Raw genomic sequence first — 17,745 nt, forward strand, 5'->3', positions numbered from 1 at the left:
AAGTTCGGTGATGGAGACAACTTTTTTATCGATGTGCTCTTGATTGAACCGTAGTTAAGTGGAAACGTGCAACAGGGTAACGGTAGCAGGTAAACGTAGGCATACTCTTAGCAGCTCCTAGCTTCCGGGGGCACTTATTTTTATTAATTAATTGTACGCTCTAGCGCAGCCATCTTTACGGACCAATGACAGGGAAATAATTGACGAATTTGCTCATTTCTCTAGACCTTTATCTCGCCGCGGAAATTAATAGCTAAATTGGCGTTAAATATGTTAAGGCTGTCTAGTTGAGGATCAGGATAACCACTAATTAGGATCGTTTATTTCTAAGCTAAACTACCTACTTATAAAGATAAACGACACTATTTGGTGTATTCATACACCATTCAACTCAAAATTTCCACTACGCGACTGGTACGATGGGTTCCATAACTTATGTGTCCACTTTTTTATACTAGTGGTATAAATAAGCAGATATTTGTGTAAGGACACTAACTGTACTTCCCCTATTAATCAAATCCGTTCGGTTACAGTAAAATGGCTCAAAAGACTTATTTGTCTTTGAAATAACTAACTTAACAGATACCAGTTGCGCATTAAAATATCAACGTCCCACTGAGCCGTAGTACTAATTGTGGTACGTCCTAATAAAGGCCATGCTCAGTATGATAATGAACCAATTTCATTAACAACCGATGCGGAGATAACACCCTGCAGGCTATGTCGTCATTGTGGAGGCTGCATGCATTTTATGTCCAACTTCTAGATCTTCACTAAGATACGGCTTAACTACCACCACTGTTTACGTTCGGTATCCGTGTTTATCTATGATAAAATGAGTTATGTGTGTATTAAGTGGGTAGTGGTGTTCGTTAAGTAAGTTCTGAACCAAGGATTATTCTAGTAGTTTTTTCTTTAGTCCTGTCTATTTCGATTAGTGCGGAATGGTTTTTAAAAATCATTAAATGAACTCTTTTAATCGGTTTACTGGCAATATTACAGTGAATAATAGGTAATGATATCAAATAATTATAATGCTACAAGATAACTCGTTTTTGCTGTCCGTACGATTGTGAGTGCACGTCAGTCAGTGTATTGTCTAGTAAATAAGTAGGCAGATGACATTCGCTTTTGTGGTTCTCCGTAGTTATGAACCTTTAGCAACATCCAACAGTCAGGAGTAAATTCATTCGTATTCGTGAGTAGCCAAGGCATAGGTAGTAATAAATTGTCAGCTTCAGATTGTGTGTAATAAACTACAAATATCTAGTATAAAACAAAAACTTTTAGAACTGCGATATGCACGTCATTAATATAAAGCTACATTCATATTCAAATTCGGTCGCAGTTCATAAAGTTACGTATTGTTATCACACTAATAACTAAGAACGATTAAAAACCTGATAAGGTTCTTAAATTCGGGTGCAATGGTTTTCAGTTTTATTGCGTCGAAAATTCAAGAACCACGCTATAAAATTAATGAAAACCAGTCCGCTGACGTACTCTGAATTGGGTTACTGATAACGAACGAGATATTGAAACCACACTAAGGACTTTTTAGTAGGACGACAGTTTTAAATATAAAGTCAGCGTACAAAAAGTATAACTTACGAAAAGATACAGCGACTTACTTGGGGCTCCAATCTGGTAATTCAGATAGTAGTGATTTGAAATAGTTTGGATATCAATGGAGCTGAACTGACTAAAAGTTTAGGCAGATCGATATTGGTTTAATGCGTAGGTAGTGCACAAATGTCACGGACTGTAAAAGCGTATAAATTAGGTACAGTTTTAGATTCAGCTATATTTCATAATAGAGTCGTCAAAAAGAACAGCAATGACTCGTCATTAAGGATGTCGTCATGCATGAGGATGATATAGATCGTCGCTTCATTCTGCATAAAATAAAGAAGAAATGTTATAGATGTTATTACAAATACATGTCTGCTATTTTAGTAAAATCACGCGCACATACGGTTTGCAGCTCTCCTAGTGCATAACCAATTGTTTGATGCGTGTTGCATTTATATGAATGTTGGACGCGAACAGAGATTTAGTCGTCACATCCTGTGAGCTGCGCGGGCACGCCGGAAGCGCGAATAGACGGCGCACAGACTCACGCACTTCCGCCGTAGGCCACCGACCCGTCACCTGTCCCTGCAGCCGATAAGAGATGCGAAGGGAGTTGAAGGAAACTATCGCTGCCACATAACTTGGAAATAAGAACAAGGAAAGTCATAAAACGTCTCTGTAGACGTTTGATAGATCTGCATGCACTAAACCGGACGAAAGACGACCATAATGCTAGAATTTCTTCATCGCAGGCGCAAAAAAAGGAATAATTATTTGAGGAAAAACATCAGCCGCGGCTTTAAGAAACGCTAAACAATAAGACTTATGGCGAGTAAGTACCTATTTAGGTTGTCAGTGAGGTAGCACCTAGGAACATAGTTGAACTGATACAGTGGTGATGAAAAATTGGATCAGTAATCTAAATGGAGCAACGAAATTGAACGAGACAAGTTGAATATTTTGTTGCTTGTCTTATTGAAAATCTTCTAGTGGCCATGACAGCCGAAAATGTATGATAGGTAGGTGTAATAAGCAAACAGATTAACAGTAGAAATTGGATGTTTTCCAATACATGAACTTTGTTTTAAAACTCTGATGCGACCGCCAACAAAGGCAGAGGTGTGTGGCGGACACAACGCGTCCATCACATCGCATTACCATATGTAAATCGTGCTGGCATCATGTGATGCACTGTATGCTAACAGTTTTTGCGTGTACCTACATGGCTGAACGTTGGGAGGGAAAATGTCGTTGTCGTTTGGTTTGTTTCATTTAATCATATTTTAGTACTTATTTACATATATTTTATCGCTGTGGAGCTCTCAGCGTGCTATTTTTATTGGGGTCATTATTCGAGAATTTTTCCGTTTGATTAACGTGGGCATATTTTTGTTGACAAAGAAGAAGATTTTGGTGCAGTTTCTAAGTTATCTAGTAGAAGTACAGGACGTCTAAAAAAAATCAAAAATGTCACTCAATTCCATAGGCCATTTATAAAAAAAATGTGGCCACAAAAAATGAGGCGGTTGAAAAACTCGAATAATGACCCATTGGTGGTCAAAGAGCTTTTGGTACACTCGATTAAATAATAGCAGAAGAGCGTAATATGTAGTTCGTGTAATCACCTTGATTACGTATTTATTTAGGCGCTTAATTGTAGCGTTTAATTAAAACGTAATTAATAACAAAAAGCGAGACTGTTTGAGCGGTGTGAAGATTCCTTCACGGTGAGAACTCGTGAAGCGTTTACTCGGAAGCGGCATTGTGCGAATTCAACTAAACGTTCGCACTTCAATACTCGGCTCGCAGGACTGAACTTATAATGCTGGTTAAAGTATATTTATATCCCAGGGTGCATTCGGTTTATTGCTTTCTCTCATTATCTGCCACGAGCGAACATAATTATATGCGCTCTATTTTACGCTTATAATTGACAACGGCTTCTGGCCATTCCAGATTTCCGACGCGATTCAGATATTTACGGCTTTTAAAAGTGGTGTTTTATTTGCTTGGCAGTTTATTGCCTTTTATTTGAATTTAGTTCAAATATATAGACAAAGCTCAGAATCTTGCATTGTACAAACACATACTTTATTTTAGGATTTCTGTTAAACCTGCTTGTTTATATTTATAAATTTTATATAAATATTTAGATGTAATTATATGTATACTTAGTGCCATCCACGAAAACGCGTGATTTTGACAAAATTAGACATAAATGACATTGTAATAAGAACCACGGCACGCGTCATCGTATGAATGACTATGCCTATACATATATTCTTTTTTTCTGCTGTCATCCTCACTTCATTCTTGGGTACTTACAATTACCTTACATATGGCTATGATGTGATTATGAACAATAAACTTCGTTTTTACACTGCAACTTTCTAGTTACCTTCAAGTATTTAATTTCTTATGTATTCCTCGCTTCACCTCGCACGCTTCAGGGTTCCATGAAGTAGGATTGAGTTTACATATTTATAAGCTGTGTAAATTGTATTCAATTATGACCCAACTCTATATATCCTAGTTAGCGCTTAGTTTATGGCACGCTTGCCGTTGAAATTACGCTTAGGTACCCCGGTTTAAAGCGACATTTACTTACCTTTGGGCACGCCGAGGCGCAGCTGCTCCTTCTCCCAGGAGGCGAAGGTAGCCTTGAGCGCCTCGGCCATCTTCTTGTTGGTGCCCGGCGTCAGCGGCGGCACCTGCGACGGGATGTCTGGAACAATACAAAAAGAACGTCAGTCAAGTCAATATCTAGAGACCAACCGTGCCGTGGTGGCCTAGTGGTTTGGCCTTTTAAGCAGAGGACTGTGGGTTCAAACCCGGGCTCGCATCTTTGAGTTTTTCGATATTCAAGTGCGAAATTACGTTTGAAATTTGTCATGAGCTTTACGGTGAAGGAAAACGTGTCGTGTAGAAAGTTGCCCGCAACCTTTGAAATTTTTTAATAGTGTGTTTGTAGTTCCTAATCCGCATTGGGCTCGCGAGAGAATTACGGCCCAGCTCTCTCATTCTGAGAGGAGGCCTGTGTTTACCAATTGGATAAATATGCTGAGATGATTATGATGATCTTAAAAAATAACCTCAACAAATAGCGCTAAAACCTACATAATTTATTCAGTGGCAACTTCATTTAAAAAAAGAACATTAATCTTGATAAAAATCAGGTTTGACTATTCATTGGGTAAATAATGAGATACATACACGATGTTTAACAATTTAAGATGGTCGAATGTCCAGTAATTAGATGGGAACATTGACGACATTTTAATGCAGATCTAGTTTAGGACATATATAAGGTTGCCATTTAAATTAATTTAACTTACCGCTTCATCTGTTCGGACGTCTGAATTAAACATAAGTAGCCTCAGATTTAGAGGCATATATAAGTATGTAACAAATTAATAGCGTAACTCTTTTAGAGATGGGTTCGAATAAAATAAATCAGAGATAAACAAGTGAGATTAAACCTTGCTTGTGTACTTGTACGCTCATGCAGGCTTCATTGATGTGTGCGCGCGCCTGTGTGCGTGCTCTTGCGCACCTGCCGACCAGTTCTGAGATGCGGAGATTTGTACGGCTCTCCCACGGTCGCTGCCCGGACTCTGATCTCCTCTAGCGGCTCATATCATTTAAGTTTTCTACGACCGGTCTATATATTTGTGCCTACCACGCTGTGTACCACGCTGCTGGAATTATTTACTAGCCCAAAAACCCTTCGTTGATTTTTGTTTAGTAAGACATTTAGGGAAGTTATTGGGTAAGTACTTTTTTATGTTCCGTAGTTCTACAAGGAACGTTTATAATTTCGCCATATCTCCGTCCGTCCGTCTGTGGTTCAGCCTAAAGACTGTTTGTGCTAGGAAGCTGTACCTAATTTTGCATGAGTATAATAGGTATATATGTTAAATACGCCGACAAAGCGATAAAGTAAAATAAATTGAAAATCTTGGTAGGTACTATCAGCCAAATATATGGTCGAATCGTTTGCATGTCATAAAAAAATAATGCCATTAGACGTGTCTGTCAACTTAAAAGTAAAGTTCGATTTTAGCGACATATTTTTAAACTTGTTTAAAAATTGATAGACCACTTATTTGGCCGATGGTACCTCCCTATACGTAATATTTGCTAAATCTTCGGATTAAAATAATACTTTTCTATTGAAAATATAAACTGAGACATGGATGCGCAGAAAACCAGAAAAAGAGACCAGCGCTGGGAATCGAACCCAGGTCCTCAGCATTCCGTGCTGCGTGCCATACCCCTACACTACCACTGGACAAATGGATGGAAAGTAACAAATTTGGAGTTGAAATAAAAAATATACCAAAAGACTCCAAATAAGCAATCATACTTTTCTATTGCTATAACCAAGAAAACGGATCATAACATAAGAAGAAATAAGAGAAAGTCTTGGTTTTAAAGCGGATTATACTCTTGGCGAAGTACAAACATGTATCAAAACATCAATATATCTAGGAAAAGGGTATTGACCCCAATCATTTCCAATAACAATAACGTTGCTGTCAAGCATCCCATAGCTTTTGCTGAGCCAAGCCGCGGGCGTAAAGTAGTTCATTACAGGTAAGGAGTCACAATTAATTGCATCGATCTTGGCGTGATTTACTCACGCTATATTTCTCGCGCACCTGCGTTTGACTCATTACTGCGCGGACGCACCACAATGAATACGCTAATGCGCTCGTAATGATGTCCATCTTTATGGATTTCGTTGTTTATAATGGTATCTAGATTCGCTGGGAAGCTGTGTGCCGCAGATATCATACACTAGAACTTATTTAAACGTGAAAGATTTTTGAACCGCACTATAAGATTTAAATCCGCACCTTCTGTGGCTTTACTTGCTAGACGTGTCATACCAACTAGACTAGGTACCGGGGATCAGTTCAACTAGCCGAAAATCTTAATTGCTTGCATACGAAAATAGTGGTGTGTGGTCCCATTAGTTGCAACTTTGGTATTTATACGTCCAGCTATCTAAATACCAAATTTCATCCAAATCAGTCCAGCCATAATAGTGTGAAGTCGTAACAAACAAATATACGTACGCAGCGCACACACGCACTCTCAAACTTTCGCATTTATAATATTGAGTAGGATTAGCCCAGACACGTTTTTCAATGATGAAAACCAAACTTCTCCGGAGTAGCTATATGTTTAAGCCTTACACGCAAGGTAAAAACTGTCAAGGACTTGAATCTCCCATTGTGGTTAAAGTTTGAAGCGGCAAAAATAATAGGAATTTAACAAAAATAGAGTGAACATTAATTATAGATCATCGTAAAGTTCCTTTCGCCGGACAATATGTATCACAATTAACAACAGGGAGATGCTTAATGCTCAACATTAAGCTTTCGGAATGTACTTCTCGGCAAAAACTAGGCAGCGGTGAGACCTCTGTTTCCTTAATTAAAGTAATTAGCGAATGATTTCGGCTTAATTGTCGCGAACGGCTTCCGATGAGGATCATCCGTTTGGGCATTGCCAGTAGCAAGAGGCTTACGAACATGTACAATATGCTGCCACATTTATATGGGGTGGGGATGATAATAATGGACCCGCGGTGACACTTAGGGTTGAGTCTGGCTCCAGATATGACTAATCGTGTCACCTGTCGGATATCATTGGTACAAACTAAATTAATACGCACGTCTCAGTAGGGCTCCGTTAATGCCATAGTTGATTGGAACCTGTTTGTGTTGCGCTTGTCTTTGAAAATACCGCGAAGGATAAGTCTTAGTTAAGGAGCTGCCAGATTTTCGGGTAGGTGTAGGGCATATATCTTTTCCAATTAAACAAATTAAGAACGAAATAAATTTCATGAAATAATTTGCACCAATTGATAGAAATAATATTGGTAAAGCACTCTCAAATGATAGTAGCAAAGAAGGTGTTAATAAAAATGGAAACATGACACTTGAGATATTTTTGAGACGTTGTATCGTTTAACTACTGATGACAGTGATGTGATGACTAGCATTTAGGTAGTACCACTACTTAAGAGTCTGGTGAAATCAAACCATCAGAAACAATCGATTTTTCAGCCATTTTTAAGTGGACATCTCAACCTTGAGAGCATCGAGGTCGAATGTGAGAGAGGGTCTAAGAACCAACAACAGTGGACCCAATCGTGAATAGCGTAGATAACGGCACAATGGGCCGGAGATGCGCCTGGGCACGCTGGCGAGGACAGCCTGACCTTCGCTTTCGGCTAATTGAAAATTAGGGAGTTTGTCTCACAAAAATTGTCATAATACAGCAAGGATTCAGCGAAAGGGGTCAGTGTGAGATACGTATCTTCAAGTAAATATTTAACTAAATTCTTGGGTATCATAAGTAAGTAAAAGAACGTGGACTGCTGAAATGATTAAGAGAAGGCCGTTGAAATGATTAAGGAGAGGAGAACGGTGACCGCTGAAATGATTAGAGACTATCGGAAATACTGTTTGGTTTAAGAATGCTTTAAATATCATGGCGTAACATATAGGTAAACATATACCTAATAGAATTCATTGAATGCATATCGTTATAAGTTGATATCGTAGCTAGAGTAAAAATTGGCATCCCACGATGGTAAGATATTTAGAATACTTATGACAAAAGTAAACATATGAAGTAGAAGTCAAGTTGGAAATTATTAAATTTAACAGGTGAACTTTCGAAGATCGTAAAAGATAGCGCATACGAAAATATAACCACATATACTAATAACTTAGCAAGAAACAAGGTTAATATTGTCTTATAGACGAGCAAAAAGTTAAATTGCTATTGTAAGTAAGTTTAGTGTTGTACAATCGCCGTAATATCTTATCAGGCAATGCACGCAAACTATTGGGTACATAACAATGCTCAGTGGTACAACAGGTGGCCACCAGGGGTTCGTAGGGGAGCCGGCACTTGTTGCACGGTAATTTATATCCGACAAATAAACGTAATAGCTTTATTTTAAGTGGAGCTCCATTGTTATTTAAATAAGACAAAGAATTCAGGTTGGCTAGTTTGCCATTGAAGAACAAGAAGGTACCTAGATAGGTGTTGCTAGATGGACTGGCTTTAGGTAACTTGAGAGCACTTTAAGACCGCCGACGTTTTTCCATGTAACCATTTAGGATCTACTTACTGTTTATGAAATAAGTTTAACCTAGCATCTTTTTGTAAATTATTGTGACTACTGAGTGAATACTGACCGGATACCAGAGCACTTCAAATGTTACAAAGTGGGTGTCATAGTATACGAGTATTGCTTCTGCAACACTTTGAAATTGTCTGATCCTCGTAGTGTTATTTGTTTCATTGTTATCTGGATCTTTTAACTGTTAGAGACTCAAAGTTAAGCAAATAATTCTAGTTTTCCGTATGTAGCCTCTGACATGACCGAGCACAATAGCGTCGCAGAACAAAAGCTCGCGCCATTTCGACCGTAGCTATTGTTATTGTTCGCCATTTGAACTTGGCGCGGAGACGCGCGGCGCGTGCGTCGTTGCGCATTCAAATTGTCTTCTTTAATTGTTCATAATCGACTTCATTAAACACGCACTATCATTTCCAACGGTTTTCTGTGCTAATTGAATGGTTTTGCAAGTCGATCTGATAAGTGAATATTCAATTGTTTACTTTTGTTCGTTATTCAACCATAAGTACTTTGTCGTAGGTATTTTGAGTAGGACGAAAAAAATCCGTTACGACCGTGTGAAAACTAATTATTTAGTGCTTTTCCAAAACTGATCATTTGTGTTGGTCTGTTATTCTCCTGCCACTCAACCATGAATAAGGGAGGGTTCCCGTATAATGTGGTAAAATGTTATTTTACAAACGGTTCTCTGACCATTCGTGTGGAAAATGAGTCCAAAGAACGTTTTGCATAATCATGCGCGGCTTTAATATTTTTATTTTTTGCCTATGAATAAAAAACGGTGCTTGCTCAATTCCTCACATACATTGTAATGCTGCTGTTACTTGAATTGGCAAAGCCTTAGTTAAGCGTATGTAGTCAGATGTTTGTCAAAGTGAATAGGCATTTAAGAGATATATCTTTCAGCGATCTGTGGCCACGTTGATCACGAATGTAGGCGAGAGACCTTTGCTCAATGACAGAGGCGGCGCGGGCGCATCATCTCATTGAACGCGCACCGGATGGGCCAATCAGCGGCGTGAATGGACGCCCCCGCGCATGCGCGCTGATGCTGCCAGCGTTATTAGCTACTACTAGATGCCACTGTTTCTTTGTCATATCTGTGAATTGTTAGGTACGACTTTTTATGGCTTTCGGTGTGGAATGTGAAGGATCATAAAGCCGTTGCTTCATTCATGTTGTTCGTCATCTCTGTACACAATGCTACCCATCTAGTTATTAATTTTATTACAGCTATTTCAACTTAGATTTTTAATATGCCTAAGATAATTTGAAATAGGTACTTACTGTGAACAAAAAAAAGATTCATCTAAAAATATTTTACGAGCAAGTACAGTCGAGTTCAAAAAATTCTGAGCAAAAATTTGATCAAAAATATCTGAACACGACTCTATTGTCAACGGCGTAAAAGTATGTTCAGATATTTTTGATCAAAAATTTGCTCACAAGTTTATGAACTCGACTGTACGCATAAGAAAAATTGGGGACGCTACTAATTCTGAAAACAACGAGACTATGATAAAAACTAAAACTGCCCTCGCTTGTTTACATTTACATCATTTATAATTCCCGCCACGGACAGTCAGTTTGTGTAAAAACAATGTATTCCAACTCTTAGGTTACGAGCACGCACGGCACAAGGTCTTCACTTTCAAGATCAGCAGAGCATGCGGAGTAAGTCATAATTACGGTAATGATCGTTGCACAACGGTTCAGCCCTGCCTCCCCGAGGACATGACGTTTCCAAATGCTTACACATACTTGAAGGAACTTACGACGTATACCTAATTGTTTTAGGGCATTGGTCAGATTTGGATTAGATCTAGTTCTAGCATGAAGTAGTTCCTCCATGACTGTTATAGTACATAAGTCCGTATGCCCATCTCACCCTCCATTTCAGCCAGCCTTACCTACGTTAATGAACGAATCGGTGTGATTATTGCGGTGGAGGGAAGTTAGGTAGGTACCTCAATCAGTATTGAACTAAAGTACAAGTATGTATGTACCAATTATTCGTTTTTCTGGATATATAACAAAAAAACGCAGACGACAACTTTTATGTTCAGAGAAACGATTTCCAATGGTAGGTAGCCGATATTTGAAACTAACTCTTTGCGTGTTAGACTCGACAAAAGACGAAATATAAAATTAAGTACAGTAAAGAATCTCCTTCAATAAATTTTCGCAAATTGTATTGTTATGTTAGATTATTTGCTTGCTGCTAAGTCAGGCATGTAAAACTGTAAATAGGCAGCCATTCGTGTGTCTGCAAACGATACGATACGCGATATTAATTCATGTGTTCATATTTTTCTTGCGGTCACGGCGCGTTCACATTCGGGACAAGTGTACGTGAAACCGAGAGCGTTGCGTCACGCGGCAAGGATGATACCTCGCCATTTTCACAACCAATAATAACTTAGTGTTTCCAATTTCAAATTCGACGGCCTAAGGGTTGATTGGCAGTTTGACGGGGTAACAAACTAAATGGTCATTGGTCATGGTGTGCAGATTTCCATGTAAAGTCATGCGCTTATTCTGCATAATACTCTTAATTTACAGGTAGTTGATAAGTCATATCTTTTAGCAGAACTTTATTTTAACCTTGCCTTGGCAGTAAAAGACTTACCTTTTGGCTTATTGAAAGCTTTCATCATGACTTTGATTCCCATGCCTGCGATGGCCGCCGTCGCCTCAGCGCGAGTCTTCCGCAGACTGCCAGCAGCCTGATCTTCAATCGCCAAAATTTTGTAAACTTTTAAACTGTCTTTGTCACTTATTTATTCAATATATTATGTCTTTTCTATTATTCACAAATAACTTAAATTTTAAATAAGATCATTTAATATCACAACTGTTTCTTTTGTTAGTCCTCCACTCAGTCTAAACACTCTTCGCTGTTTTTCATTTTGCTAATGTTCGTGTCACGTCACAGTGGAAAAGTTTATTATTGTTTTACTAAATTTCATTTTTGTTTGTAATTGTACCTGTAAAAAAACACTGTTACCTAGGGGAATTCGTATTTGACGCCATTAACCATTGCTGCCAATTACGATAACTAATTCTTACGAAGAACATGGTAAAGCTCTTGGCTCGCTATTAGCAATTCACTTACAAGACAAAAGAGCGATATTCAAATTGCAGTAAACATTCCCACAGGTGTGAGTGGAGTGCCGACGCACGCTTCCGGCCTGGTACCCCACTTACGGCGGCTCCGGGTACCCCACCTCCCCTTGCACCCCTATCTCATACCCTGTTCCCACCCTGCCGGTGCGGGCCGGGGATGTTCCCACACCGACCACTAACCATGACGGGCCATTTTGCTAACTTCTACAGTTTGTGTCAAAGCACTTTTGGTTGTGTAACTAGCCTAAAGTGTCCACGAGCTTGTTGTTCCAGAATGTTGAAAATTTACACGGTAGGTAAATTATCATCTGCCTTTAATGGACTTTAAAATAGTCCTGTATTCAATAACATGTTTTGGGAAGCTCATTTGAACTAATTAACAAACTCCGTCTTTTCAGTCTGCTCATTGACCGCAAGACGTCTGAGATAACAAATAGCTTTAATATTTCAGTCAAACTAGAAACTAAGTATACCGTGAAATTGTGTTGCCTATGTGTTCTCGGTCATAAGTACTTAAAATTACGAAAGTTAATACCTGTCATGTAGTTGAAAAGTTTATATTTGTTTAAACATTTATAGGTAGAGTCATTCACGATGACGCGTGCCGTGGTTCTTATTACAATGTCATTAAAGGCTAATTTAGACAAAATCATGCGTCATCGTGGATGGCACTAGGTATAACCAATACAATCAATACCCATTTGATACCCACATTATGTGACGGACGAGTTTTTAACTATTTTAATCATAATCGTATTAGATGCATAAAACATGTTAATACTCATAACAAATTGATGGAATTGCCCCACAGTTCAAGGGTTAACATCTTCATTTAATCTCCAAACATTCTAATAACTGTTTTAAAAGGGGTGGCTTTATTGGAAACGTTATTAACCTATTGATGTTTAAGTATTGTTAATCAGTTGGCGTAATATTTTTTAATGCTTTAGTTATATCTAACGTTTCACACGACAATTAGTTATATAAGTAATTATATTTTTTGAACTGCAGCTATGTTTAATTTGTTTTCGGAAACATAACCCGCTAACTAGTATCATTTTGTATCAACCCTGCTTCTTTCGTGTAGGTATGTACATACATGATGATCATTGGTTGGTTTAATCAAACTCTTGTATCTCTGAGTACCTACTCTATATTGGATGCTACATATTATGAGTGCCCAATGTGCCTACTCAATCTAACTTACTTAGTGGCAATGGGGGCGACGAATTGCTTCTAATAAAAATCACATTTGGAACCGATGCCATATCGTGCACGATGATGGAAAGCAGGCAAATATCGCTGGCAGAATTCATTAATGTTTTTAACGGAATGAATTATATAAAGTAGGAGTTATTAGTAAAGTAGGAATCTTAGATGAAGCGAAACAATATTGCGTAGATACCGCAGCCATTTAATATTTATTTTGCTCCAAAAACAACATCCCCTCGTCTTCCCCTAATTTAGGTGTTTAGTAGAAACTGCTGTAAAATTAATGAAAATGTAAACTTCTGCAAGTTGGGTCGTTTTCATATTTTGCAGTGTATGAAATTGTTATGGTTCCAAGTAAAAATTTATGAAATTTTATATTTTGTAATCTTTACGTTTATTATAGTTTTAATATGTAAATGAATACAATTTGTAATTTGTTGTTGTTGTTTCTTTAAAAAAATATGGCTCTGTCCATCGGAGGACAATTTTGCTAGTGTCTAGTAGTTTTTGCCGTTGTACGGTAAAAAAATTCTAGAAAACGAAATATGAGAGGTAATGGTGGATGAAAGATCTACATAGTTACCAATTTGTAATTTGAAATGTCGACTAAACTGTCTGACATGCCTGTCAGTCAGTTATGCCTTGAAATCCTTGGTGGTAGTTTAGACAACAGTGGACATGTAAGTAGCGTTCAATAGGTCCAGTCAAGTCCAATATTGGAGGACAATGGTTGAATAATACGCCGTCTCTTGCCATACGAGTGTAAAGCGCAATTTATGATATTAAAGGTCATATGAGTTTAACCACGGTCGCTTTGTGCTATCTTTTTGTAATAAATCATATGGTACTTAAGCGTTTTCTTATATTTTTATAGGTAGCCAGCCTATGTTACGAACGATGAATCGCATGCAAGCCCAAAGGTGTGCTTTTTCTGTAAAGTTAATCTATATTTATTATATTTTTTGTGGGATATACTTCCCTACAGGATTCATGTTCCCTATTAATGCTAAAACATGATGCATTGCTGCTTAGCTTCTGCAGTTAATTTAACGAGCTTGCTTTTTTTTAAAAGCACTATTGCTAAGTCGGTAGGTTTATTTATTACTCATTTACTGCGCTGGTTCAGCGACAAGAAATAATTCTTGGCCTCTGACACCAGGTTTCATCATTTGTCCCTATTCTGCCTGTACGAGCAAGTGCCAGTCTTGCACCTATAGGTAGCAAATTCTATTTACTACTAGGACATATTTAAGTTTTGATTTTATACGCCCTGTTCCTGCGTAAGAACCATAGCCGAAGCCTCTTCACTCTGAGAGGACGTGTGTCCAGCACTGAGTTTTGACTGATGATGAGTCTTTTGTATTAACTGATAGAGAGTCTATCAGGTTAAGCGTACCTTTTGTCTTTGCCGCCAACGCCAAAGCTTTGTACGGCATCTTTTAATCCATAACAATCGTATTTAGCGCCGGTCCGGTTAATCGTCGCGCCGAGATTGCTCCCGGGTCAACTAACTCGATTGTCGCGCCCAATTTGTCGCCCCAACACGGCGAGGCGACACCGATTTGTTTCTCAATAAATCGACTGATACGTTGAGCTCAATCGGGCTAGTCGATTAAGAGCGGGGGCGCCATTCGTTACGGCACAAGTGACAAATAAAAGCCATTGAGAGGCCTAAAGGTTAAATGATATTCCAAGTTTATAGTCTTTTGAATGCGAGTACCTGCGCGTGCGTCAAGAGTTTTTGTGCTCTACGTTTATATTATAGTACTTATAATAGTCACGCAAACGAAAAAAAATTATAACCGTGATTTTATTTTTTTCCTTTAGTTATAAGTAGAAATGCATGTTTTATAATTAATACGAGTACCGATTCTAACGGTTTTTAATTTACCTACTGGGCACCCAACGCGAATTCTTTTTTTTATTCGTTTATTAATCGATGCCAACATAAGTAAGTACCTAACCATTTTTCTATGTAACAAGTATGAAGAAGTGGATACATAAGTCAGGAAAACGATCGCTTGGATGGACGATGGAATGGTTTGAGCAGAAACAAATGGCCCCCTTTTTCGGCGCAGCTGGGCGCGACGACGAATCTCCGCCGTAACTCATCTCCGCTCATCTCTGACCCCAGACACCCGCATCGCTGTCCGTCTAATTTGGATATTGATGTTTACATGACAGTGGACATCAAATACGATAAAGTATAGTAACTGTCCCCAATAAAACTTCTGCTTTAGAACTTTAGCTTCTATTAAAACGATGTCCCCAAAAACGCAAGCTTTGATCTAAAGAATCTTGATTACCATGTAAACTGTCGTCGGGAGCGTCATTTTGATTTGCGGCTTAGGAATTCGCCTCGGTGTGCGGAAAGCGGTTTGTTTTCCCGCTTGTATCAATGCATGTTTGGATAACGCGTTCACGAGATTTTGCATGGTTTTGCGAGCGCATCAACAAACATGACGACAATGGACGTTCGCCGAATCGTGTGACGTGGGATGGACGAACAATGTTGGCTTGCATAACAAGAGCGAACAATTCGACCGGTGGCTTGTTGACGCCAACTAACAATGCAGTGTACCGCGCAAGGTAAGCAAGCTTTTGGGTACAAGCTGATTGAACTATGATACAATGTTGTGCATTATGTTGGGAAGTTTGTTGGTATAACGAATATATTTGAACGCCTTAAAACATGGTAGAGTGCTTTGCTTGTAGCTGTATGAGTATTAAATTTCAATAAGAGTAGAGTCGAGCAAACTGATAATAAAAAATAGCAAGTACGGCTGAAATTTTAAACTAAAAAAAATTATCATTCATATTGCGACTAGTCGCATAATTACTTAGTCTCAGCAAGTTCAACTTTTAAAAACTTGAAAAACTACTTGTCAGATGGTTCTGTCTGGAATATTAGTCGTCACTATGTATAGCATTATCTAATTTCCGAGTAAGACAGGCTTAAACATGTCTACCTCTGGCATAAACTGCGTCATTCAGATATAAAACACGAGTACTCTTCCATGGAGCCGGCTAGCCTTAATAGCTGAATGAGTGTATTATGGGTCAGGCGGGCCGCAAGTGATTTGACCTCCGACTCCTCAATTAAAACGTGGCCGCGGTGCCGTACAGGAATTGAATGAGCCGCTACTAAATAGACAACTGTAATAAATGTGAGGCAATGTGTATCACTTTTCAGACTATGTGTCACTGTAGCAGAGCGTTCTAACGCTCTTTTGACCTTGTGGAACTTGCCTGCGTGTTTAACTGACAATAATTACTCTTTCGCAACACGTCGCCGTTAAGTAATTTCCGTTTTTCAGAGGCTTGGGACATGCCTGTTTTCTCCCCGGATAATGTAACTAGATACCTAACCAAATAAAGCAACAGTTAAATTTGCACTCTTTATTTATTGTACTCTAATTGTTTACAAGTAGTGAATTAATTAAACTTTTTTCTAATACAAGCTCTTTTAGCCGCTCCAGTTTCTGTAAGTACTTGTATGGTTTTTCAATCTATGCACATTTTCGTACCAAATTTCTAGTTTATCTGATCACTGGAAGTGGGTGAAATTTGACTTGTAAGTTTTTACATACGATTATTGCAAGTGAATTGAAAGCCTGCTAAAATCTTTAACTACTTACATAGAGTTGTATTGAAAAATGAAAATTTGTTACAATTTGTTTTTCTGCACTGGTGGTTTGTATGGGTGAGGAGATCTAAATATAGTAGACGCGTAAAAGCAAGTATATCTCGGCTTGAGGCAATTATCTCATTGTGTCTAAACTTTCATGGATTGTTAACTTCACATATATCCGTAAACTAACATTATAATCAAGAACTGATAATTGTAGATACGTTATATTTAATGAATGAACACAAAATATAAAAATAATTGCTTTAAATGTACGGTGCTACAAAGCATTTGACTTAGGTACAAGTTGCTATCGCTTTTGTTTTTAATAGACTCCAACTCCAACAACATCGGTGCGTTAACGACAGATAGTGACAATACACACAACAATACATGCAAGTATAATCGTCAAACTCTATCCACAACCAGCTATCGCAGCTGAACTAAGCCATCCTCTTTTTCAGAGCCTATATTTATTAATTGGAGCGGAACTTACATAGATAAATTAAAGTATTTTAAGGATTTGATTAAATAAACTAGGTTAGCTCGTAAAGCGATCTGTCAATGCGCATTAAGCGGAAGATCTAATTTAAGTGAGCGTCCCTCTGCTGTCCGACAGGTGGCGTGCATTAATGGCTATTAACAGCAAGTTAACGTCCAGGTTGAGATACGTTTTTAATACAATATTAAGCAAAAAATTTACAAAAAATAAATAAACATGCATTTTTTGTGCTCTATAATACTCGCAAACATAGTTTTATAGACAGACTGGCTTCAGTAGTGTAAATGTAAGGACCCATTTTTTCTCATTATTGTGGTCAAACAGGCCTAACGTGTACTACTTATGGCTTGCTTTAAATTTCAAAGTTTTTTTTTTATTTGGACAGAGAGAAGACTAAAGTAGAGCTTACTTCTATGATGAAGTAATCTCTACCTAAGTCTTGTGTGTAAAGTGACCGTCCAAAATATTTGAAAAAAAAAAAAACTACAAACTGCCACTAAACTAAATGATAATTCTGAAGTTGACGGGACAACATCCAGC

General features: G+C 38.2%; 1 protein-coding gene across 6 annotated transcripts in view; it reads right to left on the bottom strand.

Annotated features, from left to right (window-relative positions):
• Positions 1-17,745, bottom strand: part of pnt (ETS transcription factor pointed) — a 141,240-nt gene that overhangs the window by 38,115 nt on the left and 85,380 nt on the right. For 3 of the 6 annotated variants that reach the window (XM_074094328.1, XM_074094327.1, XM_074094325.1), the window contains exons 2-3: positions 11,367-11,724; positions 4,181-4,297 (exon numbers count right to left, since the gene is read on the bottom strand). In XM_074094328.1, the coding sequence (XP_073950429.1) occupies positions 4,181-4,297; positions 11,367-11,409 (160 nt within the window). In that variant the 5' untranslated portion in view covers positions 11,410-11,724. Of the gene's footprint in view, positions 1-4,180; positions 4,298-11,366; positions 11,745-17,745 lie in introns of those variants that run through there. The other 3 variants (XM_074094324.1, XM_074094323.1, XM_074094326.1) reach the window with 2 other exon arrangements.

This window comes from Choristoneura fumiferana, chromosome 11 (genome assembly GCF_025370935.1).
Source record: "Choristoneura fumiferana chromosome 11, NRCan_CFum_1, whole genome shotgun sequence".
Lineage (NCBI taxonomy): Eukaryota > Metazoa > Arthropoda > Insecta > Lepidoptera > Tortricidae > Choristoneura > Choristoneura fumiferana.